We start from the raw sequence: 27,486 nt of genomic DNA, 5'->3' as shown, positions 1-27,486 counted from the left end.
TTAGCTTTATAGTCTTTTTATTTCATTCTATTATCATCTCATCTTAGAATGATCCATTTCACTGATTTCACATTCCTTTTACGTTTTCCTTTTTAATTTCTTTTATGTTTATTTATTTCTGAGACAGAGAGAGACAGAGCATGAGTGGGGGAGGGGCAGAGAGTGAGGGAGACATAGAATCAGAAGCAGGCTCCAGGCTCCAAGCTGTCAGCACAGAGCCCGATGTAGGGCTCAAACTCACAAACCGTGAGATCATGACCTGAGCTGAAGTCGGTCGCTCAACCAACTGAGCCACCCAGGTACCTTTTACGTTTTTCTATAGCATTTACAAGGAATTTTCTTCTGTTCTTTGACCTATGTTATATTCTAGAATGAATTTTTTGTCTGGCTTTTATATGCTATGTTTCTTTTTTTCAGAAGGAATGGTTATAATGACCACATTTTATAAATACTAATGTACCTGGTTTTTTTCACATATTAACAGTGAAATTGGGATAATTCCTAAAATTGATAGCATATTACAATTAGCCACATTTTCTTCCTTATTAGAACATCAAACTGGTGTATCCAGTTTTATGGGTCAACTGGATCCAAGACAGGATGAATTATGCAGATTTGTATGCATGGCTAATGCCCTTGCCACATCTGGGAACTATCAATCTCCCTCTCTGATCTATAGATTGAGGGCTATACATAGCTCATTCTATTTTTCTATATTTGGGTTATTGAGGAGTATGAGGCATGTATATCCTTGGTAAAAAAATATGACTCTTTCTTTCTTCTATGAGAATTATTTTTTAATATACTAGGCCAGTTTAGAAGGGGAAGGAAGTAAGAAGGAAAAAATAGCCTGTGGCTTCAACTTACCCCTTACTTTAGAGAGGAGGCTAAAGCTATAGTTGTCAGTCAGCTCTATCGACCCACCTCTCCCATTCCACCCATCTCTCCAAACTGATTTTTTTTAAAATGAGCATCTGATAAGTACAGGTTTGAAAGGACATAGTCAAGATGTTCATTGCAGTATTGTTTACAATGGTGAAAAACTACAATCAAAATGTTTATCAGCAGGGGTACAATAAAATAAAGGATAGTACATCAATACTGCAAAATACCAAGGAAAGAAGAAAAAGACATAAAAATGTAATTATTGTGCAAATACTGAGATACACTCATTTTTATTTATTATTTATTTAATATAATTCATTGTCAAGTTAGCTAACATACAGTGTATACAGTGTGCTCCTGGCTTTGGGAGTAGATTACCATGATTCATCACTTGCATACAATACCCAGTGTTCATCGCAATAAGTGCCCTCCTTAATGCCCATCTTCCACTTTCCCCGTTCCCCCAACCCCCTACCCCCATGAACCCTCAGTTTGTTCTCTGTATTTAAGAGCCTCTTATGGTTTGCCTCCCTCTTCGTTTGTAACTTATTTTTCCTTCCCTTCCCCTATGGTCTTCTGTTAAGTTTCTCAAATTCCACATATGAGTGAAAACATATATCTTTTTCTGACTGCCTTATTTCACTTAGTATAATACGCTCTAGTTTCATCCACATTGTTGCAAATGGCAAGATTTCATTCTTTTTCACCACCGAGTAGTGATCCATTGTGGGTGTGTGTGTGTGTATGTGTGGTGTGTGTGTGTGTATAGATATGTATGTGTACATATACCACATCTTCTTTACCCATTCATCAGTTTATGGACATCTGGCTCTTTCAAATTATTTGGCTATTGTTGATAGCGCTGCTATAAACATTAGGGTGCCCCTATGAATCAGCACTCCTGTATCCTCTGGATAAATTCTAGTACTGCTATTGCTGGGTCATAGGGTAATTCTATTTTTAATTTTTTGAGGAATCTCCACGTTGTTTTCCAGAGTGGCTCCACCAGTTTGCATTCCTACCAACAGTGCAAGAGGGTTCCCATTTCTCCACATCCTCGCCATCATCTGTTGTTTCCCGAGTCGTTAATTTTAGCCACTCTGACTGGTGTGAGATGGATCTCAAAGTGGTTGTGATTTGTATTTCCCTGATGATGCAGGATGTTGAGCATCTTTTCATGTGTCTGTTAGCCATCTGGGTATCTTCTTTGGAAAAGTGTCTATTCATGTCTTCTGCCCATTTCTTCACTGGATTATTTGTTTTTCAGGTGTTGAGACTGGTAGGTTCTGATACTAACCCTTTATCTGATATGTCATTTACAAATACCTTCTCCCATTCTGTTGGTTGCCTTTCAGTTGTGTTGATTCTTTCCTTTGCTGTGCAGAAGTTTTTTAACCTGATGAGGTCCCAATAGTTCATTTTTGCTTTTATTTCCCTTGCCTTTGGAGACATGTCAAGCAAGAAACTGCTACAGCTGAGGTCAGAGGCTGTTAGTCCGTTTTCTCCTCTAGGGTGTTGATGATTTCCTGTCTCACATTTAGGTCTTTCATCCATTTTGAGTTTACTTTTGTATATGATATAAGAAAGTGGTCCAGTTTCAATCTTCTGCGTGTTGCTGTCCAATTCTCCCAGCATCATTTGCTAAAGAGACCATCTTTTTTTCCATTGGACACTCCTTCCTGCTTTGTCAAAGATTAGTTGGCCATACATTTGTGGGTCCAATTCTGGGTTCTCTATTCTATTCCATTGGTCTGTGTGTCCGTTTTTGTGCCAATACCATACTGTCTTGATGATTACAGCTTTGTAGTAAGGAATGAATTGAAGCCCCAGGCTATTTTTTTTTTTTCCTTCCTAGTTCCTTCCCCCTTCTAAACTTGCCTACTGTACACTCATTTTTATTTATTTATTTTTTTCAACGTGTTTTTGTTTTTTTTGTTTTGTTTTGTTTTGTTTTGTTGGGACAGAGAGAGACAGAGCATGAACAGGGGAGGGGCAGAGAGAGAGGGAGACACAGAATCGGAAACAGGCTCCAGGCTCCGAGCCATCAGCCCAGAGCCTGACGCGGGGCTCGAACTCACAGACCGCGAGATCGTGACCTGGCTGAAGTCGGACGCTTCACCGACTGCGCCACCCAGGCGCCCCTGTACACTCATTTTTAAAAGAAAAAACAAGGGGTGCCTGGGTGGCTCAGTCTGTTAAGCCTCCAACTTTGGCCCAGGTCATGATCTCATGGTTCATGGGTTTGAGCCCTGTGTTGGGCTCTGTGCTGACAGCTCAGAACCTGGAGCCTGCTTCTGATTCTGTCTTCCTCTCTCTGTTCCTCCCCTGCTTGCACTCTGTCTCTCTCTCTCAAAAATAAATACAAGATTTAAATAAAATAAACAAACAAACAAACAAAACTGGAGCGCCTGGGTGGCTCAATCGGTTAAGTGTCTGACTTTGGCTCAGGTCATGATCTCACACTTCATGAATTCAAACCCCACGTTGGGCTCTGTGCTGACAGCTCAGAGCCTGGAGCCTGCTTCTGATTCTGTGTCTCCCTCTCTCTCTGTGCCTCCCTCCCTCACACTCAGTCTCTCTTTCAAAACTAAATAAACATTAAAAAATTTTTTTAACAAGAAAAAAAGAAAAAATAAATTAAAAAGCAAAACTCACAGAACAAAATGTAAACTATCCCTCAAGCTTATAAAGAATGCAAAAACACGCAGAAAAATCTAGACAAAAATACTCTAGTTATTCACCCATTAACTATTAGTGAAGTAGAAGTAAACTGTTATTTTTTATTCTATAAACTTCCATGCTATTCGATTTTTTTACAATAAACATATATTCATTTGCTACTTTTATAATTTAAAAACAATTTGAAAATGTATCTGGTTAAAGTAGTAAAAATGTTAATAATTTGTGAACCAGAAAATGTATATAAGGGTGACATAGTATCAAAGCAATGGCTATTTGCTTTTTCATTTCAAAGGCATCAAATGCAACACTCAGATGCAAATATCATTACAATCTTTAGGGTTTCACAGTTTCTTTCATAAACCTTTATAGTTTGTAACACACTTACGACTCAATTCCCAAGGGAAATTCCTGGCTCATGGCTATTGTAGCTTTAAACGTTTTCTTACTCTCTTTGCACACCAGTTCTCTACCCAGATGAGGAGCTCTAAAATGGGGGAAAAAAAATTAGGAAAACCTTTTCTACATGTTATCATCTTTCTATAAAGAATCTGTCATCTTCTAAGGACATCATTAATATTTTAATTTTTCTTACTCTGTGTAGAAATCAATTTAAATTATGTTAAAAGGACTTAAGACATATACAAGAAATGAGACAAGGGTAAAAAAAAAAAAAAAAGAAGAAACCAGCATAGTGAAAAGTTCAGAAAAATGATCAAACTCAACAAATTTCATATTGAATATAATTTCAATAACCACTTTTTTTTTTTTTTTTTTTTTTTTTTCTTTTTGGGACAGAGAGAGACAGAGCATGAACGGGGGAGGGGCAGAGAGAGAGGGAGACACACAGAATTGGAAACAGGCTCCAGGCTCCGAGCCATCAGCCCAGAGCCTGACGCGGGGCTTGAACTCACAGACCGCGAGATCGTGACCTGGCTGAAGTCGGACGCTTAACCGACTGCGCCACCCAGGCGCCCCATCAATAACCACTATTTTTAGGAATAAATCAAATCACTAGAAAAAATAAACTTTAAAAATATTGTATATCTCTAAAATCACTTATCCAATTGAATCTCTTTTACTGTGTACACTTCTTAGCACTGACCAATAAGAAGAAAAAAATAAAGAATTTTATATTAACTATAGACTATTATAAGATGGAAACATTTTGGAGAAGTTAGAAAAGTATAATAAAAAACCCTAAATAGAAAAAAAAAATAGTCATGACAACTTCTTCCTAATCGTGGAAGTAGGCAATATTTTATTTTCTCCACCAAAGGAATAATATTTTCTATAAACAACTGTACCTTCTTTGACACAGTTGGCCAGAAAAAAAAAAAAAATCTGTTTACTTATTCATTTAAAATAAACCACTTTAGGGCACCTGGGTGGCAGTTAAGCATCCGACTCTTGATTTCAGCTTAGTTCACAATTTCACGGTTCCTGAGATAGATCCCCAAGTCAGGCTCCACGCCGACAGCAGCTGACAGCAAAGGGCCTCCTTGAGATTCTCTCTCTCCTTCTCTCTCTGCCCCTCCCCAGCTTGCATGCTCTCTCTCTCTCTCTCTCAAAATAAACTTTAAAAAAAAATAAAATCATTTATTCACTCATCATCCTTTTATTCAATAAATATCTACTATATACAAACCATGTAATTGGTATTCTAGTAAGGATCAGTAATATAACATTTTGTAAATAATTTTCTTTAATGTTTATTTTATTTTTGAGAGAGAGAGAGAAAGAGAGAAAGTGAGCACAGGCAGGGGAGGGGCAGAGGCAGAGGGTACAGAGGATCCGAAGTGGGAGCCCAATGTGGAACTCGAACTGGCGAACCACAAGATGATGACCTGAGCCAAAGTCGGGTGCTCAACCGACTTAGCCACCCAGGTGCCCCAGGATCAGTAACAAAACATTAAGCAAAGTCTTTTGTAAGGATGATGAGAAGAAGTCTGGCACAGGCTAAAACAAAGAGATAAATGATAGGAGATGAGCTTAGAAAGGTAAAAAGTAGAAAAGCAGTGCATGGCTTTTCCCACCATGTAAAGTCTCAGCACAGTAACAGAATATAAAAGTTCACACATAATAGAAACACTCAAATAAGCAACTGCAGTGGGAAATTCCTCACATTATATTTTCTTTGAATGGCATCAGAAAGATGTGGCACGAAAGGAAACAGTGTTTGAGCATCAGGCAATATGAAAAACAACAATTCCATTCTGATCACACTTAATCGTATTTTTAAAAGAAAAAAGAATTGCTTCAGACAAAACCATAATAGTAATTCTTTCTAAGATAATTTTACACCTGGATATTCATGTTTTTCCAAATTGTTCTTTCTAAAAACCAATGAACAAAATAAAACCAAAAGAAAATAAAACAACAACAACAACCCTTACTTTCCAAAATAAAATTAAAAAAACTTACTTTCCATTTTCAGCAGATATATATTCTTCCCATGTAATAGTGTTCTGAGGAGGAGGGGTAAGGGACTGTCTTCGAACCGGCTGCCAAAAAATAAAAAGAAGCAAAGAAAGAAGAGACAAAGAGAGGGAGAGAGGAAAGAAAAATGTCTTATTTTTAAAAATATAAAATAAAAACATAAAATAAACTATTTAAATTGCTAACGTACTTAAATTAAATCTCTTCAATATAATGCTTTAGGAAGTACTTCTGAGATAGTTCCATGGTGATTTAAGCTCCATCAGTAAGATTATTTTTTTTCCTAAATCTCAAATAAGACAAGTATCAAAGTAATAAAATCCATTCATTCAATGTTTTAATCATCTAAAATATTCCTGATATTATGCCAGATGTTGAACATGGGAACAAAAGAGAAATATAAAAACTAACCCTGACTTCGAGGAATTTACAATTCAGAGTTGGAAAGAAAAAAACAAAAAACAAAAAAACAAACATACAGACATAACAGTTAGTCAGAATTATAAAATATTACATGATTAAAGGCCAAATGAACTTACAAAAAACTGAGTAGTACTGAAGTTCAGAAAAAAGAACAACCTTCTATGGACAATAAATTGAGACTAGGAGATGGACGCTCAGATTTAAATGAAAACAAAATAAAAAGTATATTTTAGACAAGAAGAATTAATGGTAAAAAAAAAAAATGTAGTTGATGTATTTGAACTGAAAAGGGAAGTTCAGAAGAGAGAGTAACAATAGTGATAAAGATCATATCAGTTTTTAAAACTTACATGCTGTCTTTGTTAAATATCAATTTGTATTACCACAGGATGGATTTGCAATAAGGACTAAGGGAGTGGCCTCAGAAATTGAAAACTGCCAAGACAAACTCATGGAGCAAAGGGCAATCAATGAAAGACTGATATAAATAACAAGATAAAGAGTTGACACTGGGAGAGGGCCCCATTCAGAGAAGTACCTTTCTTTCTGGATATTATGAGCATTAGATGTTAATAGGTAGGATATTAGAGCTGTTAAAATCAAGAATTTTGAAAACAGCAAACTGGGTTGGAATCCCAGCTCCACTGGTAGTTGTAGAGATTTGGGCAAGTTACATTCTCTTATGTCAATTTAACTCCCCTGCAAAATGGGAGATGACCACCTATCTTATAGTTAAGAATTCAAGGAGTTAATGTATATAGAAAGAGCATACTGCCTAGAACAGAATAAAGTATTCAGTAAATAACAGTAACAGTTATATCCAGGGAAGTTTCTAGAGGGCAGTTACAAAAAGAAAAGGGAAGAAATCAGAGTTAAAGATATGGGAATTCTCTGACTAGATTTAAAAAAAAAAAAAAATATATATATATATATATATATACATATACACATATATATATATACACACACATATATATACATATACACATATATATATATACACACACATATATATACACACACACACACACATATATATATATATACACACACATATATATATACGTATATATATGTGTATATATATATATATATATATATATATATATATATGTGAGAAAACACAGGGTTGATGACTAAGTCCTAAAAATAACATGCATTGGTGTTTTTGGGGGTGGTGGGAGAGACAGAAAGAAGCCAAATATTAATCAATACAGAAAAAAGAAAAATCAGAGCATCAACTTGTCAGAGAGGCCAAAAGACTGTTAAATACAATGATACAAAGACTTTTAAAGAGAAAGAAGCCTGAAAAGGGGCCATACATTTTGTTGGTCAGAAGTCATTGAGATCTCTGAATAGCATCGAAGGATGTCGTTAAAAAGGAAACTAACAGTGTCTGAACATAGGCAGTATGAAAGCTTTTCCATCTGTGAAAAGCTTACAAGAGACACACAGAAAGTAGGTTATCATCCAGAATAATGGGGGCTATGATTTAGGGATCTAAAGGAGGACATAAACTCACAGAGGTGTTTCTGACTCAGACTGGAGTGGCCAAAGGTAAGTGCCAGCAATCATGGTTCCTGAGCAGTTGAGTCGAAAAGAAGGAGAACAAAATCACCAGTTGAAGGAGACTGAGGAAAGCACAATGGTGAGAAAAATGCGGTGTACTGGAAAACTGCAAGTGTAGTGTGTGTACTTAGTGGGAGTAGAGTATGTGAAGAGAAACAGGGACAAGGGAGCAAGACAGAAATGAGAAAAAGTAGTTTGTAAGGGTTTTGTGCACTGAGTAGATCTGTATTTTTCTCAGGAAGCAACAGACAAATATTTTGAACAATATAATGTGGTTTTTTTTTTTTTTAAACACACACATTTTGGAGCCAGACTGATTAAACCCTGTCTTCACCAATTACCAACTGAGTTTGGACAAATTATTCAACCTCTTTTGTCTCAGTTTAGTCAACTATATAACCTCACAAGGTTGTTGTGAGGATAAAAAAGCCTGGTTAAATATAAAGTACTTAAAACAGTGCCTGACACGTAGTAATTACTCTATATTTTAGCTATTGAGCACAGGCATTACAAAGTTCAATCTATTTCAGGCAGAGCACTCTGGGAGCTGTGTGTAAGTTACAAAGCTATCTCTGTAATCCAAATGAGAAATGACAACAGCCTGCTGTTTCAAAATGGAAGGAGAAAAATAGATTCAAGAAATCTTCAACATTTTGTATTGATCAGACACAAGGGTAAGGAAAGCTAAAAGAAGTCTAAGGACAAATTTCATGTTGCTGGCTTGGGTAATGGTAGTGATAATGGTGCCATCACTCAAGACAGAGAAGACAGGCAGGAGGAACAAAATTGTTTGATCAGATTTAAATATACTAAATTTTAGATACTTATGTTTATCCAAATGGAGTTGATGGAAAGCACTAAAGATCTGGTGATTAGGAGAAAAGTCACAGTCCAAAGTATATTTTGGGTGAGAGTTAAGTGTTTAAATGATAACAGAAGCATCATCAGATATGTATCCAACCAATGAGACATTAGAGACCACTAGTTGTCTACCTAGTGTCTATTCTCCCATTCTTTATTGTAAAATAAATAAATACATACATACATAAATTAAATATATAAACAAACAAAACTCCCATTCAAATTTTTCACTACACATATGACTTACTAGATTAAAGACTTATTTTTCTAGCCATCCTAGCCAAGTGTTACCATGTTACTAAGTTCTAACCAATGGGATGTGAGCAGAGTGATGTGTGCAACTTCTGATTGGGTCCTCAAACAAAACAGGCAAGTCCTCTCCTTCCAAACTATTCCAAACTATTATTAGGAATTACTACTATTCCTGCTAGCTGCAATACTAAATACATAATAAATAATCTTAAACCATGTGGATGAGAGTCACATCTAAGAATAACAAAGAAATAAGACAAAAAAAGAGTAGGTCTGAGATTAACCCACAGAGCAGAGAAACCACACAAACTCAGATTTTTACAGAAGAAAAAAGTAATCAATACCAATTTAATACATGAAGCAGGACACTACACACAAAGCTGTGGTATGTGGCAATGGCTTAGTACAATGACAAGCAGGCTTAAAAGGTAGTTAATGACCCTCCTAAATATTGTGATACGAGGTAAAATAGTATCTTGTAGCATTGCAAAAGATAGACAGATATATGTTAACTAACAGAACCTGTAATTCTGGGGGAAAAGGCTGGAAAAACTTAAGACTGCTGCTCCAACACAGAAAAACAGCAAAGGCTAATCTCACCTCCATCTAAATCTCTAACTAAGTAGGCTATAATCAATTTCTCTTTGAACACTGCTTCAAATTTGTCTACTCTTGCTTCCAGTCTGGTTAATACTTATGTATATTTGACTATAATTGGTTTTATACTTGTATATATACATGTATTATCATACATACATACATGTTATCATAATAAAGACTCATTTGCCAGGCATGATTAGATAATGCGGCATGCCACTTTATATTTTTTCAGGTAATAAACTTCTCTAGGCGGTTCCTACTGTTTCTAATAAAATTCTTCCTAAACTGTACATTACCATCTTATACATGTATACATGTATACATTACCATCTTATAAAGAGACTGTAATAAATCTAATTTAACCTTTTATTGAGTACTTTACCTCATCATGATATCAATTATTATATTTTAATAAGGTCTTTCCTAGTTTGTTTATTCTAATTGATCCTTTGTGACAAACTGACACTTGTAGCTACATCCTTTAGTGTTCCCTCAGCACTGCTACCATAGCTATCTAATGAAACAGGAAGACATGAAGGCTGCCACAGAATACCAGATGGTTTTCTAATGTTATTTCCCCAGGTCAGCAGGTTCTGTAACTGAAATGTTATCAAACCTTTCTTCATGATTAAATGCAAAAATTCAAATGCCTGTTTTCCTTGAAGCATATAAAAAATATTTTTAAATTTATTGCTAGGTTTGCCACCATTCTATTATATAGCAAAGGCTTCTGGAAGTTTAAGACATTCATTTATTTTATATCTATATATTCCTATTTAGATTTTATATACTTAAAAAATACATAAATAGTAATAGACTTTGGGGCGCCTGGGTGGCGCAGTCGGTTAAGCGTCCGACTTCAGCCAGGTCACGATCTCACGGTCCGTGAGTTCGAGCCCCGCGTCAGGCTCTGGGCTGATGGCTCGGAGCCTGGAGCCTGTTTCCGATTCTGTGTCTCCCTCTCTCTCTGCCCCTCCCCCGTTCATGCTCTGTCTCTCTCTGTCCCAAAAATAAATAAAAAACGTTGAAAAAAAAATAAAAAAAAATAGTAATAGACTTTAACTCAATATTATATTTCTATTTTAAATATTTATATATTTAAATATATAATTTATAAATTATATACACACACATAATATATACATAGTTTGTATACAATAAATGCTTTTACCAATGACTCTGTATCTAAGGTATAAATGGAGAATTGTTCCCTCCTCCAACAATAACTGGTTAGAACAAAAAGGGAAAAAAGCACCAAAAACATAGGAGCAAGTACCCATGACTTAAGAATTTCTGAGCACTTAAGTTTTCCTATAAAAAATATTGTCAAGGAGCGCCTGCCTGGGTGGCTCAGTCGGTTAAGTGTCCGACTCTGAATCAGGGTATGATCTCGCAGTTCATGAGTTCGAGCCCTGCATCAGGCTGTCTGCAGTCAACAGAGAGCCCACTTCAGATCCTCTGTGTATCAAAAATATACACTAAATATGAAAAACATATCTGGAAAGGAGGGAGAGGAAGAAGAGGCATGGCAAACTAGTTAAATGGCAAACAATTCCTCCTAAATGCTATCTATAAGTTATTTCTTATGGAAATTAGAAAAAATATTTGCCTAAAAAAAAAGAAGAAACTCAAAGCTATTCATTTACAACAAAGAATATAAATTTATTCTGAAAAAAATTAGACATTTATTTTTAAAAACTGAATTTCTATTAAAATGTGGCTTAAAAATATTATTTTCATGTTTTTTAAAACAATAATTATATTTATTTTCTAGGTTCTTGAAATTTTCAATAATGCTCCAAAGCCAAACATATTTTTTACTAATATGCCTTTTATGAACATAATTTTTTAAATACCACAATACTGATTTTTTTTTACTACATTTACCAACAGCACCTCTCCAGGATGGTATCTTAAGGTTCTGCCACTCCTCTTCCAACTTCAGCTTCCCAATATTTTGAAAGAAATTCTAAGACATGTTAAACATCTGAATATACAGAAAGAAGCAACTACAACCGAGGCAGACTGGAAAGGAATATACTTAAAGCAAGAACAGCCTGGGTTAAGGGTTCTATGTTTTTTTAAACTCCTGTATATGTTTTTTTAAACTCTGTTAAGATTATAAACATAGTTCATCATTAAAACTCAACAGATCCCTCCCTTTACTCTTTTTTAACCCAAATTTTTAAACTTTTGCATGTTAATTTATATATACCTTTCCTAAAAAGCTCACGTAGGTTTAAAAGAACTATATTCCTAAAATTACCTACAAAATGCATTCAAATATTTCTTTCCTCCTTTAATTCCCACTACTGAATATAATTAAACTGGTATCAATTTCATGCTGCTTTTCATGTGTTAGCAAATTCTAAGAAAATACACGCACACACAAACACACACACACACAAACACACATACACACACAAACACAGCTTTTTGTATCTTTTATAATTAGACCTATCAATACTATTTTGATGTTCTTGCATCCTGTACCTTACCTGATTCAGCCAAATCAAATTATATGTATAGATGAGTATCTGATAGAATTACTATTTTCTTTAAATTTCTTCTAAATATTTATAATTGAACTCCAAAAAATTCTCAAATGTAATTTTTCAGTTCTTCCCTATCCAAAGTCCAAACTACATATGAGATGCATACTTCCTCATTCTAAAACAATTAAAAATATAATCTATAAGGATTATAGAGCTAACAAATAACAATATAGTCATGGCTCTTAGTAATTCTTAATAAATTACTTCTGCCAGATTGCAAATTAGTATAATGATTTTTTAAAATTCACACTGATATAAAAAAATCCCTTCTAAGGTCAGGTAAAAGGCATGGATCGCATCTGCTCTCAGGACTTTTTCAACATTATATTGTAGTGTTACTTCCCAGTTACTTCCCAGTATAATAAAGTAAGAAAAACAAACAAAGGCAAAAAGATTACCAAGGAAAAAGTAAACCTTTATTACCTGATGATATGGTCATCTGTAGAAAACCCTAAGGAATCTATAAAAACGATATAACTAATATATAAATATCATATATATTCCTATATACTATCAAGGAACGACTGGAAAATGAAATCCAAACACATTGCCATACTAAATGCTTGACAGATAAATTTAGTAAAATAATGTGTAAGACTTGTATACTAAAAACTACAAAACACTTCTGAGATAAACTATAAAAGACCTAAATAAATGGAGAGACATACCATGTTCATGAAATACAAGATTCAATATTTTTAAGATATCAAGTCTCCAGACTTTAATTTACAGATTCAACAGTACCTCAATAAAAATTCCAGCAGGTTATTCAATGGAGGAAGCATAGCTTTTTTTATTTTAATGGTGTTAAATCAACTGGACATCAAAGGCAAATAAAATATGGAAGGAAGGAAGGAAGGAAGGAAGGAAGGAAGGAAGGAAGGAAGGAAAAGAAAGAAAAGAAGAAAGAAGTAAAAAGACATTACACCTTATACAAAATTAACTAATTCATGGACTTAAATGTAAAATGTAGAAATATAAGACTTTATCAAAAACATATAGGAGAAAATCTTAGGGACTTGCAGATAAGCATAGAGTTTTTAGACTTGGTGGAAGCAATAAAACAAAAACTGATAAACTGGTCCTCATCAAAATTAAAAACTTTTCCTTTCAAAAGACCCATTTAATAGGATGAAAAGATAAGCTACAGAGTAGGAAAAAAATACCTGTACACACATATGACAAAGAACTAGTATCTAGAATATATAAAGAACTTTGAAAACTCAACAGTAAAGAAACAATCCAATTAGACAATGGGAAGACATGAAGAGACATTTTATCAAAGAGGATATAAATCTGTATATTTTATAGCAAATAAGTACATGAAAAGACATTGAACGACCACAAAACCCAGCAATTGTACCTGGACCTGACTGTAGTCTTTGTGTGTGTGTGGAGGGGAGGAATATGAACTCTTCACTATGGAGGGAGTTTTGAATGGACCAGAGCAAGAACAAGATCTGGGCATTCTAGAGATAAGTATTGAGAGAGGACTTCAAATACCTCCATTCAACCTCCGTCTATACTTTCTAATTGATTAAGTTCTTCTTTCCAGTTATCTTTTAACTTGGGCAAAAACCCTACATGCAAAGCATCCCTTGATAGAAACTCAAACTATTCCTTTCAGCAATAAAAACTGCCAAGACACCAGCAAGACCCTGTGTGACTGACCTCAAGACAATGATCAACCTGACCTTTACTGTCCAGCTGCACGTACTCACTGACCTCTGTCCCACATTTTCTTTGCATAAACCCAGAAGTACTGTCAGCACTTTGGATAGTCTTTGAGACATCAGTTAGCCGTGTTCCCAGTGTTGGCCTCACTGAAATAAATTCCTTTCTTGTTTCACCACCACTTGTCTCTCTGCCTTTGGATTTTGTCAGTGGCAAGTGGCCTAACCTACTCTGTTTGGGATCATCAGAGCCAAGTGCTCTTGCACCTATGGGCCCCAGTTACAGTATGAACAGTACACAGAGTAGATACATCAAACAACTAGCATGAACCATTGTCCAGAGCCATCAGGGCAGTGGGGCACACAGAGTCCTAGGGCCCACTCCTTAAGGGTCCCCCTTGCCCATTTACCCCTCATGCACACACACAAACAGCCAGCTTCATGCATTCCCAAAGAGACCATTTAGAACATTTATTTACCAAAGAAATAAAGACTTATGTCCACACAAAAACCTATATGTGAATGTTTATGACAGCTTTACTCATAAATGGCCCCAAACTGGAAACCCAAATGTCCTTCAACAGGTGAATAGTTAAGCAAACTATGGTACATTCATACCATGGACTACTACTCAGTAGTAAAAGGAACAAACTACTGATATACACACCTGGAAAAACTACCAGGGAATTAAGCCTAGTGAAGGAGGAAAAAAGCCAGTATCAAAAGGTTATATACAACATCCTTGAAATGACAAAATTTTAAAAATGGAGAAACAGATTAATGGTTGCCAGGGATAAGGGACAGGGAAGGGGCAAAGGGGCAAAAAGGTAGGTGTGCCTATACAAGGGGAAGGAGGGATCTTGTGGTGATGGCCATGTTCTATATCTTGCCTATAAATGCAAATACCCTGCTTTTGATGATATTACTGGTTTGCAAGATGTTAACACTGGAGGAAACTGGGTGAGGCATATATAGAATCTCTCTGTATTATTTCTTACAACTGTGTATGTGAACCTACAATTATCTCAAAATGAAAAGTCAAATTAAGAAAAATCAAGCAGGCATTTATGTAAAAATTGATTGATCTACAGATTCAACATCATCCTATCAAAATCCCATCAAGTTTTTTTCTTTTATACAAATTGAAAAACTGAATCTAAATATTCATCAAGAACTATACAGTTCAAGGGGCTATGATTCACACAGGAAGTGTTTCCTTTGATTTCTGACCAGAAGTCAAAAGCTAATTAGTTAATTTATTTCATATTATTTTGTTCTATTATATACCTATTCAGAATTTTTAACAAGTCCAATAAAATTTAAATCACAGGGCAAGTCCAAAGAAATGGCCTTTATCTGGTCAATAATGGGAGAGGGTAGCAGGTTTGTTAAAGATGGAGCTCAGCATTCCCTCTCTCAGTTCATCTTCTCCATATCTATTTCCTAAGCATATCATGTCCTACTGCTCAAGAGATCAGTAAATACCCGAAGGCTTCCAGAAAATGAAACCCTGTGAGGCTCTATCCCATGGCCCAAAGAAAGTAAGTACAAGAGGATCTGGCAGAAAGGGGACAGGACCACACTACACTGGCATAATCACAACTTTAACATTTAATGAGGATTGTTAAATACTTCATATCCTGTACTTATTTAACTAAACTATGGCTGATTCACTTAAACACATGAACTTTCTAAACATTAAAATATTTTCCTGGCATGCACAGCATTACCATGAATTAGCTGGAACCTGGCATACTAATCTGAAATGGTTATCTATTGCTAAAACATAATCTGACACCATAGGAGAGACTAAATGTTCAAGGGATCCAAGCCTCCTCAAAATAGCCTTTAAACTTTTTGCTATTGTGACACATTTTACACTTCAAACCAGCATTCACACATATACATATTTACAAACACATACACCCCTGAAACTTGGTTTCATAAAGAAATAATGACCTATACTACATGTGATGTCCTCTGGTTTAACTCTAACATCATTATTTAGACTCTAGTTTTTTTCTCTTTTAAAAAGGGTGGTCACAGCCTACTAAATTGATTTCATAAACTACTAAGTGGTCCCTATGGTGCCTTCGATTTGAAAAACACTGCTATACAAATGTAGTAAAATGTTAACATTTGGGGAATCTTGATGAAGAGCATCCAGGAATTCTTTGTACTGTTTTAGTTGGTTTTTGTAAATCTAAAATTGTCAAAATGAAAAATAAATTTAGGAACCCATCCAATTCATCTGATTAGGTAATAAGATTGCAGAGGCAATGATGATGTCCCATGTACCTTAGTATTTCCTAATTTCCCCTCCCCTTTCCTTACTGGCACACAATTCTTTACAGAAAGCATGCTCTCAATATACACATGCTGAATAAAAAACTTATGGGAAAGTATAGATTAGAAATGACTTCATTAAGGAGCTGGGCCTTCAGAGCAACAGATTTCAGTTGATGAAGTAGGAAAAACATATGCAAAGGGACACAGATTAAAAATTAACACTGGGTTTCATGCTTATAAAATGAATTTAATCTGTTAATGAAGACTCGAAGACCAAGAATAAATTCACAAAAAAGTCACCAAAGGGCCTATCACAGAAAAATAAAAGGTGATACATAGTAACAAACAAACAAACAAATCTATGAATGTTCTTCTATAAACTCACTGAGCGCCAGGAATGAAGTCTACCCCTTCTCTCTTTAGAAAATTGTAAATTAGAAATATTATACCTCAAAATTCTGTTCCATTATGTTTCCACCTTTACTCAAACTCTCCATAATGGCCTTATTTCGAAGAATATCTTCTTCACTAAGATGTTCTCTTCTTTTTCTTGATTCTAAAACAAGTCCATTCACCAGATAAAAGTCTGCCAAAAAGTTTCCTACTCTTTCCTAAAACAAAATTAAATAATCAAAATAATAAAACATTCAAATATTTCAGAATAATAAAACAAATTAAGTTTATCTTAGATCAAAAAGAAAGTTTCAGAGTAATACACAATGTTTTTCCATAAACATGTAACATTTAGGTGAAAATAAATATTCACTTGGTACTTGAACTTAACAAATTATTTTATACATTTTATTAAATTTAAGAATATATATACAAGTACACATTTAAAATTTGTAAAGGAAAATTTAAAACACCCAAGATGTATGGTAGTTAATCTGCAAATGAATTAAATCTAAATAGAAATACCACATAGTATTCCTTTAAAATCTACTCCCAAGTAGCACAAAGCTATCTGAAACTTTATTTAGCTGATAGTCAAACACCATGAGTAACAAGGAGGGGTCAGGGATAATTACTGTTCCCATTTTATAGATAGAAGAAAAAAGTGGAATAAAAAGAAATAATCTAAATTACATAAGAATCTCTAGCATAACTAGAATTAATTACCTGTTCCAATACTCTATTCTCTAACAGGATCAAACTTCAAGTTACAGCTGCTTGGTGCTTTCAATAAAGAAGAGAGAACAACAGAATAGTTTTGCTCACCAATACAATAACAATTAAGTGCTTACATTATGGATTAGGAATAGGGAAACTCAAGTGATATAAATGATATCAAGAAAAGAATTATTTCCTTTCAATGAAGTCCTTCTTCAACATTAACCTTCACCTTTTGCAGACCCATGGGTGGTCAGTTTCAAACAGCTTACTACAAAAAACATGATCAATAACTTACTGAAAACAAGCTTCTCATTTCTACCTGCATGCAAATCACTTGGTCTCCATCTTCTGATGTTTCCTGGCATTCCAAAACTATGTGTTTAGAGTTATTTCCATGTCTACCTTGTTTTTGGTGGCCTCCTTACCAGTCACCAAAAAGTAAGGCATTCTGCACCTGTTTCTACCTACAAAATGGGAACCATAAGTATTACTGACTCCCTCCTTACCTGTCAAAGATTTAAGAAGATCACCTAGATGCTGTTCAAGAGCTTTGAGCTGCTTAGCAGTAGTACTAGATGAATAGCAGCTTCAATTTTTATCTTCTCTTGAGGTGATCCTCTAATGCTGTCCAGAAGAACAGAGTACAAACAAATAAGACTTCAAGCCAACAAAGGGATTGCAGTGTAGGAGCTCACAACTAGGAATCCTATAATACTATTTGTTGCCAAACAGGCTTAGAGAAGAAAGTTGAGGAGCCTATATCTAAAAGTGAGAATTTTTCTGTGGCTGAGAAATACTCAGGTGATAATTCTCACTTTTTGAAATCTTCTAATGAGAAAGAATTTATTAAAAGTAAATTATCATATCAATAAAAATTTTAAGTGTATATTCTTCATAATCCAGCCATTCCATTTCTTGCTGTCTATAATAGACAATGAAAGGGCATGTAAATGGATGATAAACACGACATCATTTATAATGGCAGAAAACTGGACACAAATGTGTGTTATTCATCAAAATGTCCATAAATAAGAGACTGGATAAATAAACTACAATCCATACTATGGAATACTATGCAGTTGTTAAAAAGAATGAAGTGGCACTACTGATAAGAAAAAGCTTCTAAACAAACTAAAGAGTGGGGAAAAAAAGGTGCAAACCAATAGATATAACACTAGAAAAAAATAAAGAAATATCAACAACTAAAGCTACATATTACTAGGGATACATATTTGTGAATGCAGAACATAAAAAAAAGTTGAGTATACTAATGGATAATCCTTTACAAAGGGCTCTGGGGACTGAGTACTCGTAAAGGGGTACTTTATAACTTTATGTATAAGGTTGTATGGTGATTAATTTTGTATCAACTTGGCTAGACTATGGTGCCCAGCTGTCTGGCTTAACATGTCTCAATGTTGCTATGGAGGTATTTTTTAGATGTAATTAAGAGTTAAATCACTAGACTTAGAATAAAGTAGATTACCCTCCACAATGTGGGTAGGCTTCATTCAAACAACTGCCAACCTTAAGAGCAAAGACTAAAATTTCCCAAAGGAAAAGAAATTCTGCCCCAAGGCTGTGACACAGAAACCCTGCCAAAGATTCTAGCCTGTAGATTTTAGACTCAAGACCACATCAACTCTTACCTGAATTTCTGACCTGCTAGAGTGCTCTACAGATTTCAGAGTGGCCATCACCTATATTCACTTAAGTCAATTCCCTTAAATAAATCAATCTCTTCCATACTCCTCCCTCCTTCTCTCTCTATATCCATATATTTATATAGAGATATACATATATCTAGATAGAGATACAGACAGAGATCTACGGATTTCCTCAGAGAACTCTAATACAAGCTGTTTTTATTTTTCCAGGAAGAATATATTCATTTCTACCATGTGTAATAAAACATAATTTTAAATACATAATTTTTAAAAGCAATAAATCTTGGCCTTCACCTATATGATGATTTATTCTTAACTTTAAAACTTTACCAAATGCTTCTTCATATGTCTAATTAAACATTTTTAACATATTTTGAATAGTCTTATATAACCTCTTGCTGGCAGATGAAATGGGAATTATGGAAAGAATTTACAATTCACTAATGAGGGAATCTCCATGGAAATTTAATTTAATGACAGTGTTATAGAAATGTAAGCTTATTTAATTTTAGTCATATATATGGACTACTGAGAAACAGATTCTGAGTGAGTAAATAGTTTTGAAGTCAATGTGGAAACAATAAAAAGGTCCAGGGAAATGAATTCAAAAGTGTATCCCTCTTAATGGTCTTCTTAAGGAATAAAAGCATTAGAAATATAATAGACCATGTGAAGACACTGTTCCCTGTAAATAACAAGGCAGTTGACATCAAGAATCTTTCCCAACATAAAATTCAAGTGAGCTAAACTTTCTCTCCTGGCTTCTGTAAAAATAACTTCCAACTCTGTAAACAACCATTATAATTCCCTATCTTTGATTCAAGGAGGAGAGAATAAACTACTGGAAAATAAGTCAGTAAGCTTCCTACACCTCCACATTATTTTGGCAACATTAAAAAATAAACAATTTTTTAAACTGAAAAATCAAGATTGGCACATACTGTTTTATCTTCCCGAAAAAGCCATCCTGTTTGGGCACGTGTGAAAGAAATTGATTTGGTTGATAAAGTTGCAGAGTAAATATCACTACTCATTAAGATGTCAACCTCTTCTTCTGTTTCCATCTCTGATTCCTGCAGTGGGAACAAAAGTTAAATATAAAAATCTATGTTTTCAAAGGTTATTAGTACTACATACGAAAATAATCAACAATTAAAACGTTAGATTTCAAAAAACAAAAGGTCAGATTCTAAAAAATGTGAAGTACTACTTATCCTAAAAACCAATTACAGAAGTTTAAACTCCATATATCTAACTAAGTTAGAATTATGATTAATTATAAGTCTATATATACAGGGTACATGAAATACAATACTTTGTGTTCGAAATATGTCATGGAAACAATACTGACTTATCCATTACAGAAATATAGAGTATGTAGAGCGATTTTAAAAGATTAAGAATTAAGTTGACAGGTCTGAGACAAAATTCCCATATAAAGGGTTTTTTTTAATACAGATGAATCTTACTTTAATTCTTTTTTCATCCAAAGACCCACCACTATCATTTGAGCCTTTCTTTCCTAATAGCTATAAAATGGAAGGAAGGGGGAGATGAGGAGAGAAGGAGAGAAGAAAGGAAGGAAACTTTCTCTATATTCCTTATAGAAAGAAATGGAATCTGAAAATATCAACCCATGGTTTCTAAACTTAGTAAGTAGTCTTATTTCAAGTTTATCCTCTACATATTCCCCAGGGCTGGCATATAATAACTGATTATTATTTTTTTTGTTTATTTTTTATTTTTGAGAGAGAGAGACAGAGCATTAGCTGGGGAGGGGCAGAGAGAAAGGGAAAAAACAGTATCCAAAGCAGGCTCCATCCAGGCTCCGAGCTGTCAGCCCAGAGCCTGAAATAGGGCTTGAACTCATTAAGAGAGATCATGACCTGAGCCGAAGTCAGACACTTAACTGACTGAGCCACCCAGGCACCCCTGATTATTACTGTTTTAAATGAGAAAAAAAAGATTTGTGCTTGCTTCAGAGGCAGAAGACTTACTGATCAGGTATGGGACAGTAAATGAGTAGGTATAAAATGAGGTTCTGTCCTGTAACAGGCCAAGAGAGAGAATCTCTGATACTTTAAGACTACAGTGTCCTAAGGGGGGGGGCGGGGGAGAAGGAAGAGAGAAAAAGCAGAAACTGGGGAATGAGAATTGCCCATAGGATTTACATCCTGATTTCTAACTTCCTGAGAGGTCTGTTTTCTATTCTTCCCCACCAAACTTCACCCAGATTTAGTCCATTTCTGAATCTATGGAACTACAGAAAAAAACAGCAATACCTTGGGACTGCAACAGTACCATTTCCTGCACACTTACAAGAGAAAAATGAAAAATTTTGATATTAATGCTAAAGCTAAAGAGGTAAAAACGTAGTCCCAGTGAACAAACTAATTCTGAACACAATTTTCTAAAGAAAAACTTTGGCTGTCATAGGTTGCATAGAACTAACTGTTAAACATTGTTTCAAATGTGTTATGAATCAATTAGGATTTTATGTATTAGCCTGTGAACAACACTTTAGATAAATAACACTATCTATGAAGAAACGTGCCTTAACTTTTGAAAACCCTCTTTTCAAATAAACTTTTGGAACAGAACTCTTCTATAAAATCATAGACTGACCATCTCCTAACCACATCATTGAAAAAGACCAATTGTTGATTCATTCATTCAACAAACATTTATTGAACAGCTATTATTTATGTATATTAGTATAAACAACTACTCCCTGTTTGAGGATTAATGTTTAAAATCTAGCTTTGCTGTATTTTTTTAGGCATAAAACACACACACACATACCTTAAATACCAATCCTTTAGTGATCTCATTGATACTATAACATTAGCTAATACTTATATAAATAGCCTTAATCTCTGGCTTCTATTTCAATACCATGCTTCTAGCTCATTTGTTGCCTAGTTAGCTATCCTGTTGTCTTTAATATGCAAGAGCTCAAATTATTTAACAAGTTATCCGAGAGTCTAGAAAAAAGGCTGGTAAACTACGGCCAGTAGGGCAAATCCAGTGTACCACCTGTTTCTATAAATAAAATTTTATCGGAGTATAGCCATACTCATTCATTTAAATACTGTCAATAGTTGTGACAGAGACCATCTGGTCCAAAAATATATCTAAATATCTGAAACATTTACTGTTTTTCCCTTTACAGAAAGAGTTTGCCAAACTCTAGCCTAGAATGCACTGATGCAAAATACTAGGAACCAGAGAATACAGCTAAAAGAACCACAGGGAACAGAGGAAGAAAGACATATAAATGAATATAGCATTAGAAGCTCTATGATACCAGATTTAGTGGGAGCATAAAGAATATAATGGTCTCCTGGCAAGGGAAGAAGTGACACTAAGTAGGTGTCCCACAAGTGTGGAAGTGGTGCAAGAAGAGCATTCCAGGAAGCAGAAACTGTGAACAATGGAATGAAGTACTATATAGCCTGGCACATCTGAAAAACTGTAAACAGCTCAGTAATAAGGGTATCTAAGATAGCAAGGTAAAAACAGGGCAGAAAAGTGAGCAAAAGCCACATCACAGAAGGTTCCATGCCATGCCAAGGAATTTGGATTTCATTCTTTAGGAAATAAAGACCTTTTATTTTTTTTTATTTTTTAAGATTTTTTGTAGAAGTTTACTTATTTGGGGGTCGGGGGCAAAGAGAGAGAGAGAATCCAAGCAGAATCCACACTGTCAGCACAGAGCTTGATCCGGGGTTCAATCCCACAAACTGAGAGATCATGACCTGAGTCAAAATCAAGAGTTGGATGCTTAACCAACTGAGCCACCCAGATGCCCCAAAATAGAGATCTTTTAAAGTACCTTTAAGGAAGGCAGATTTCATGAATTTGCTTTCAATGTTCAATCTATCTCCAATATGTGAGATAATTTAGAAGCAGACAAGAAGGGGGACAGGAAGTTCATGTAGGAGACTTTTGCAATGGTCCAGTTGAGAAATAATAAATATCCGGATTGTGTCAATAATGGTATGATTAAAAAGAAGTAATAATAAGACATTAGGGAGATAGAAAGGACCACACGTGTTCTCTAATTAGAACATGGAATATAAGAAAATATTTCAAAAATAACTCAGTTTTCTGGTTGAATAGAAAATGATATCATTCACCAAAATAAGGACAATGGGAGAAAGAGCAGGTTTGGAGTTTGGAGAGGAAAAAAGGAATTTACTTTTAGATGAGCTGAATTTTGAAGTACCTGGGAGACCTACATGATATCCATGAGGAATTTAAGTAGACAGATCTCCATTTAGAGGTCTACCTGGTAGAAATATATATTTGTGAATCATTATTTATAGCAGGGAATGAGAACCATATTGAGGATGCAAGAGGTGGCAGAGAAAAGGGAATAGGAAAAAAGAATAAGAAGAGAAGGGAAAAGAACCACTGACCAAAGTCAAATCCTAAGAAAATGAAAATTTTAAGAACTGAGTTACCAATAATAGCAAATACTTCAAAGAAGTTCGATAGATGGTTGAAGCAAGTACACTAATTATAGCAAACAAACATCATGTAAAACCCCAAACCTATTTCCATTTCCAGATCTCCTAATTCTAACCTTGGCACCACCATGATTCTACTCTTCAAGACAGAAGCACTACACTCACCCTTAAATCTTTCCAATTCTTAATTCACTACACTCAAACTACTAGCAAGTCATAGTCTTTTATTCTGGGAAATGTACGTCATAATCTCTTTGTCTTAAGTATTCACTGTACCATCCTGGTCAAGATCCTTACCACTTCTCACCTGTAGAACTGTAAAAATGTCTCCCATAAATTCCCTGCCTCCAATGTCTCCCTTTTCCAATCCATCTTACATACTAGTTGTGTGATCTTGGAAATGTCATTTAACATCTATAAATCTTAATTTTCTAATCTGTAAAATGGGGAAAATAAAACCATTTGCTCTGATAGGTTATTTTAAACATTTAATGAGTAAAGCTGCAAAGCACTTAAATTACTTGTGGATCAAATCAACAAATATGACTCTCTGGGGGTTCCTGGGTGGCTCAGTCAGTTAAGGATCTGGCTTCAGCTCAGGTCATGATCTCAGGGCTTGTGAGTTCGAACCCCGCATCAGGCTCTGTGCTGGCAGTTCAGAGCCTGAAGCCTCTTCAGATTCTGTGTCTCCCTCTCTCTCTGCCCCTCCCCCACTCATTCTCTGTCTTTCTCTCTCTCAAAAAAAAACATTAAAAAAAATATATGTGGGGTGACTAGGTGGCTCAGTCGGTTAAGCATCCGACTTCGGCTCAGGTCATGATCTCATGGTTTATGACTTGGCCCCGCATCAGGCTCTGCGCTGACAGCTCGGAGCCTGCAGCCTGCTTCGAATTCTGTGTCTCCCTCTCTCTGCCCCCCCCCCCCAATCACCCCCCACCGCTCACACTCTGTCTCTCAAAAATAAATAAATGTTAAAAAACATATATATGACTCTCTGGGGTTGCCTGGATGGCTCAGTTGGTCAAGCATCTGACTCTTGGTTTCTGCTCAGGTCATGACCTCACAGTTAGTGATTTCGAGCCCCGCATCAGGCTCCACGCTGGCAGTGCAGAGTCTGCTTGAAATTCTCTCCTTATCTTTATGACCCTCCCACACTCTCTCTGTCTCTCAAAATAAATAATAAATAATTTTTTTTAAATCTTAAAAAAAAAAGAATATGACTCTGTTGCCAACTACAGCAGATCCTAGTATGTGGCTTTTAAAGCGTTTCATAAACCACATTCCCATGCTCAATAAGAGATCTTCACCGCAGTCAGATCTCTTTCCTCAAACAGACCATTCTCATTCCCATTTCCCTGAATTTATTCATCCCTTTTCTTCCATAAGGAATACCTCCTTTTTCTTCCCTCTACCAATCTAAATTTTCATTGCTCACTGCCAGGAAACTATGTCAGTACTGAATAATAATATTTAATATAAATGCATATAAGATAATTAAGGTCTCATGAATACATATGGTAGTAGGAAGGTCTAATCTAAGAGATATTAAGAAAGGAGCCACAGGATATGATGAATCACAACATGGGGAAATGAAGTGTTGAAAAATAAAAACAAAAGAAAAGCAACAGTAGCAAAATAAGATGTTGACTTAAAAACATTTTTAAGGCTATCAATGATAAAAAGATACAGGAAAAGCTTTTTCTTGGTTTATAGTAGGGAAATGGCCATCCAGGGAACAAAGGATAAAAATAATGTATATATGTTTTTCAACGGTGGTTGTGGAAACAATACCAACAGGGAAATATGATGTGACAGAAGGAAGATAATTTTGTATTCTAAGATGGAAAAGATAGAGGAAAGTAGCCAAAGAGTTAGGGATAGTAAAAGAGTACAAAAAGAGTGAAAGACAGCCAAAAGAGGTGTTGCTATTAAGGAAACAGAGATTGTCAGCAAAATTAAAAGAAGCTAAGGTAGCAAGATAATAAATGGTAAAAGGGCCAGCACAAGTTCAACAAATGAGAGCTACAAATGAGAACTAAGAGAAGTTGGAGATCCTTTAACCAGGAGATCATCAGTGAATTATGAAGAAACAATCTCATTGGAATGCTCAGGATGAAGAACAGAAAATTAAAAAAAAAAAAAAAAAAATTAAAGTTAGTAGTAAAGAAATGAAAGCTTTGGGAATGAACCATCTCACCTATACTTTATGCCTTTTAAAACAATTACACTGAGGCTTGGTTGAATACATACATTTTTACAAAAGCATTTAAAGGAACACTGATAAGACAACATGCTCACCTCATGGTGTATTCGCTGATAAACTTTTTGTTCATTGTCTAATACTACAAAAGATTCAGAGGGTGCCGCATCCCCATTGAAAATGAAGCTTAAATCCCCTCGTTGGCACTTCATGTCAGTAAAGTCTATGAGAGTAGTGTCAAGCCTGTGAAAGACGGGTAGATGAGAAATCCTGACATAAAATTTTGATAAAACTCCATAATAATTAAACAAGCCTCATTGCTTCTACCAAGGTACTAATACTATACTTCAAAGTCAAATTTACTGTTAAGGCTAAAGTATTTTATTTAAAAACAGTGAAAGAATATTTAAATAATATTCCATTTTTCCTATAGTTCATTTTCTAAATAAATCCTTCATTAATCCAGCAAAAAAAAATTAAAAAATTAAAAAAAAAAATATATATATATATATTGTTTCCATATTGTTCAAGTATTTCCCTAACTATACCCTTGTTCCCTACCATTTCCCTTACCGCAGCTACTCCATAAAAGTTACTTCAACTGTGAAGGGCATAAAAGGAAAGTAAACTTGTCTAACATTCTTTGATCCCAATAAGACCATGCTGCTAGCTCAGCAGAGTATATAGAAAGGGTACAGAAATGGATGGACCACATTCTTAGATTAAGGACTGTGTTTCCAATCTTGCTCTTTTGATCTACTACATCTATGCCTTATGCTGAGCCATCTGATACCAAACCTTGCTTCATTTCAACTAGATAAATCATTTAACTTACTCCAAATTCTTGTCCTGTTTGACTTCTCTGATTCAGATTACCATTCTTTCCCAACATCTCCACAGCCTAAAAATTTATGGATTATTACTGTATCAAAGATTCACGGACTTAACATACTTGTATATTTATCATAGTCTTTAATAACCAAGACCTGGCATGGTCTAGCTCAATGGATTGGTCTCAAATAAATTCCACAAACCACTGTTTGCTGAAATTAGGGAGAATACTAGAATGGAAAACTTCACAAGTACCCTAAAATGTTTCAATCTTGTACCAAGCTTTGTAGGAGATCCCATTAGGATCTCTCTTACTGGTTGCTCAAAATATAGTCCTTAATCGAAAAAATGGCTTGACAAAGCAGTTAAGAGATGCTGATCACACCCTGGCTGCTGAGTTTCTAAGAATTCATTACCTTGTAAGTTATTCAATTCTCATGCTAGACTAGGCAAAGTGAATGAGCATTCTTGGTTTCCCTACACAGAAAAATATCTGAGAACTGGAACATATCTTATATGCTGCATCAAAAAGAGTAACTGGGGTCATATATAATTTATCAACAAAACTAGTACCTTTTAAAAGTGAAGGTGATCCCATTAATAATTTTGCCAGGACAATAGCGATGAATCAACAGCAAACAAGGAAGTATGGTTACCTTATGTATAAGGGCCTCCTTTCTGAGCCATATAAAATATATACACCCCTCAGAATGAAATCAAGAAGCCCTAAAAAAAGCAAGTCACCAACTCCTGTAGGACTGAATCCTGCCTGCTGCTTTATAGCTGAATTCTAGCTCCTGGTTCACCTCCAGGGGCCAGCCTGTACTACTGAACACATCCTGTTACTACTTGTACATGTGGCGTAAGAAAATAATGCCAGTAAAAGAGGCTCATCCCCTACCTCTGTAAGATGTGGGCTACTGAATATCAAAAAGGAACAGATAATTTTATGTCAGTCATCTATGTGGACTTCAAGCT

At 35.1% G+C, this 27,486-nt stretch overlaps 1 protein-coding gene across 1 annotated transcript in view; it reads right to left on the bottom strand.

Moving 5' to 3' along the window:
- The window catches only part of ANKRD13C (ankyrin repeat domain 13C), a 90,314-nt gene that overhangs the window by 9,784 nt on the left and 53,044 nt on the right, over positions 1-27,486 (bottom strand). Inside the window, exons 7-11 of the mRNA XM_058717008.1 lie at positions 25,776-25,920; positions 19,947-20,078; positions 16,675-16,836; positions 5,989-6,068; positions 3,953-4,051 (exon numbers count right to left, since the gene is read on the bottom strand). Coding sequence (XP_058572991.1) covers positions 3,953-4,051; positions 5,989-6,068; positions 16,675-16,836; positions 19,947-20,078; positions 25,776-25,920 — 618 coding nt within the window. The remainder of the gene's footprint in view (positions 1-3,952; positions 4,052-5,988; positions 6,069-16,674; positions 16,837-19,946; positions 20,079-25,775; positions 25,921-27,486) is intronic.

Source organism: Neofelis nebulosa, chromosome 2 (genome assembly GCF_028018385.1).
Source record: "Neofelis nebulosa isolate mNeoNeb1 chromosome 2, mNeoNeb1.pri, whole genome shotgun sequence".
NCBI classification, from domain to species: domain Eukaryota; kingdom Metazoa; phylum Chordata; class Mammalia; order Carnivora; family Felidae; genus Neofelis; species Neofelis nebulosa.
The sequence above is the reverse complement of the archived record's forward strand: the minus strand, read 5'-3'. Positions and strand labels throughout refer to the sequence as shown.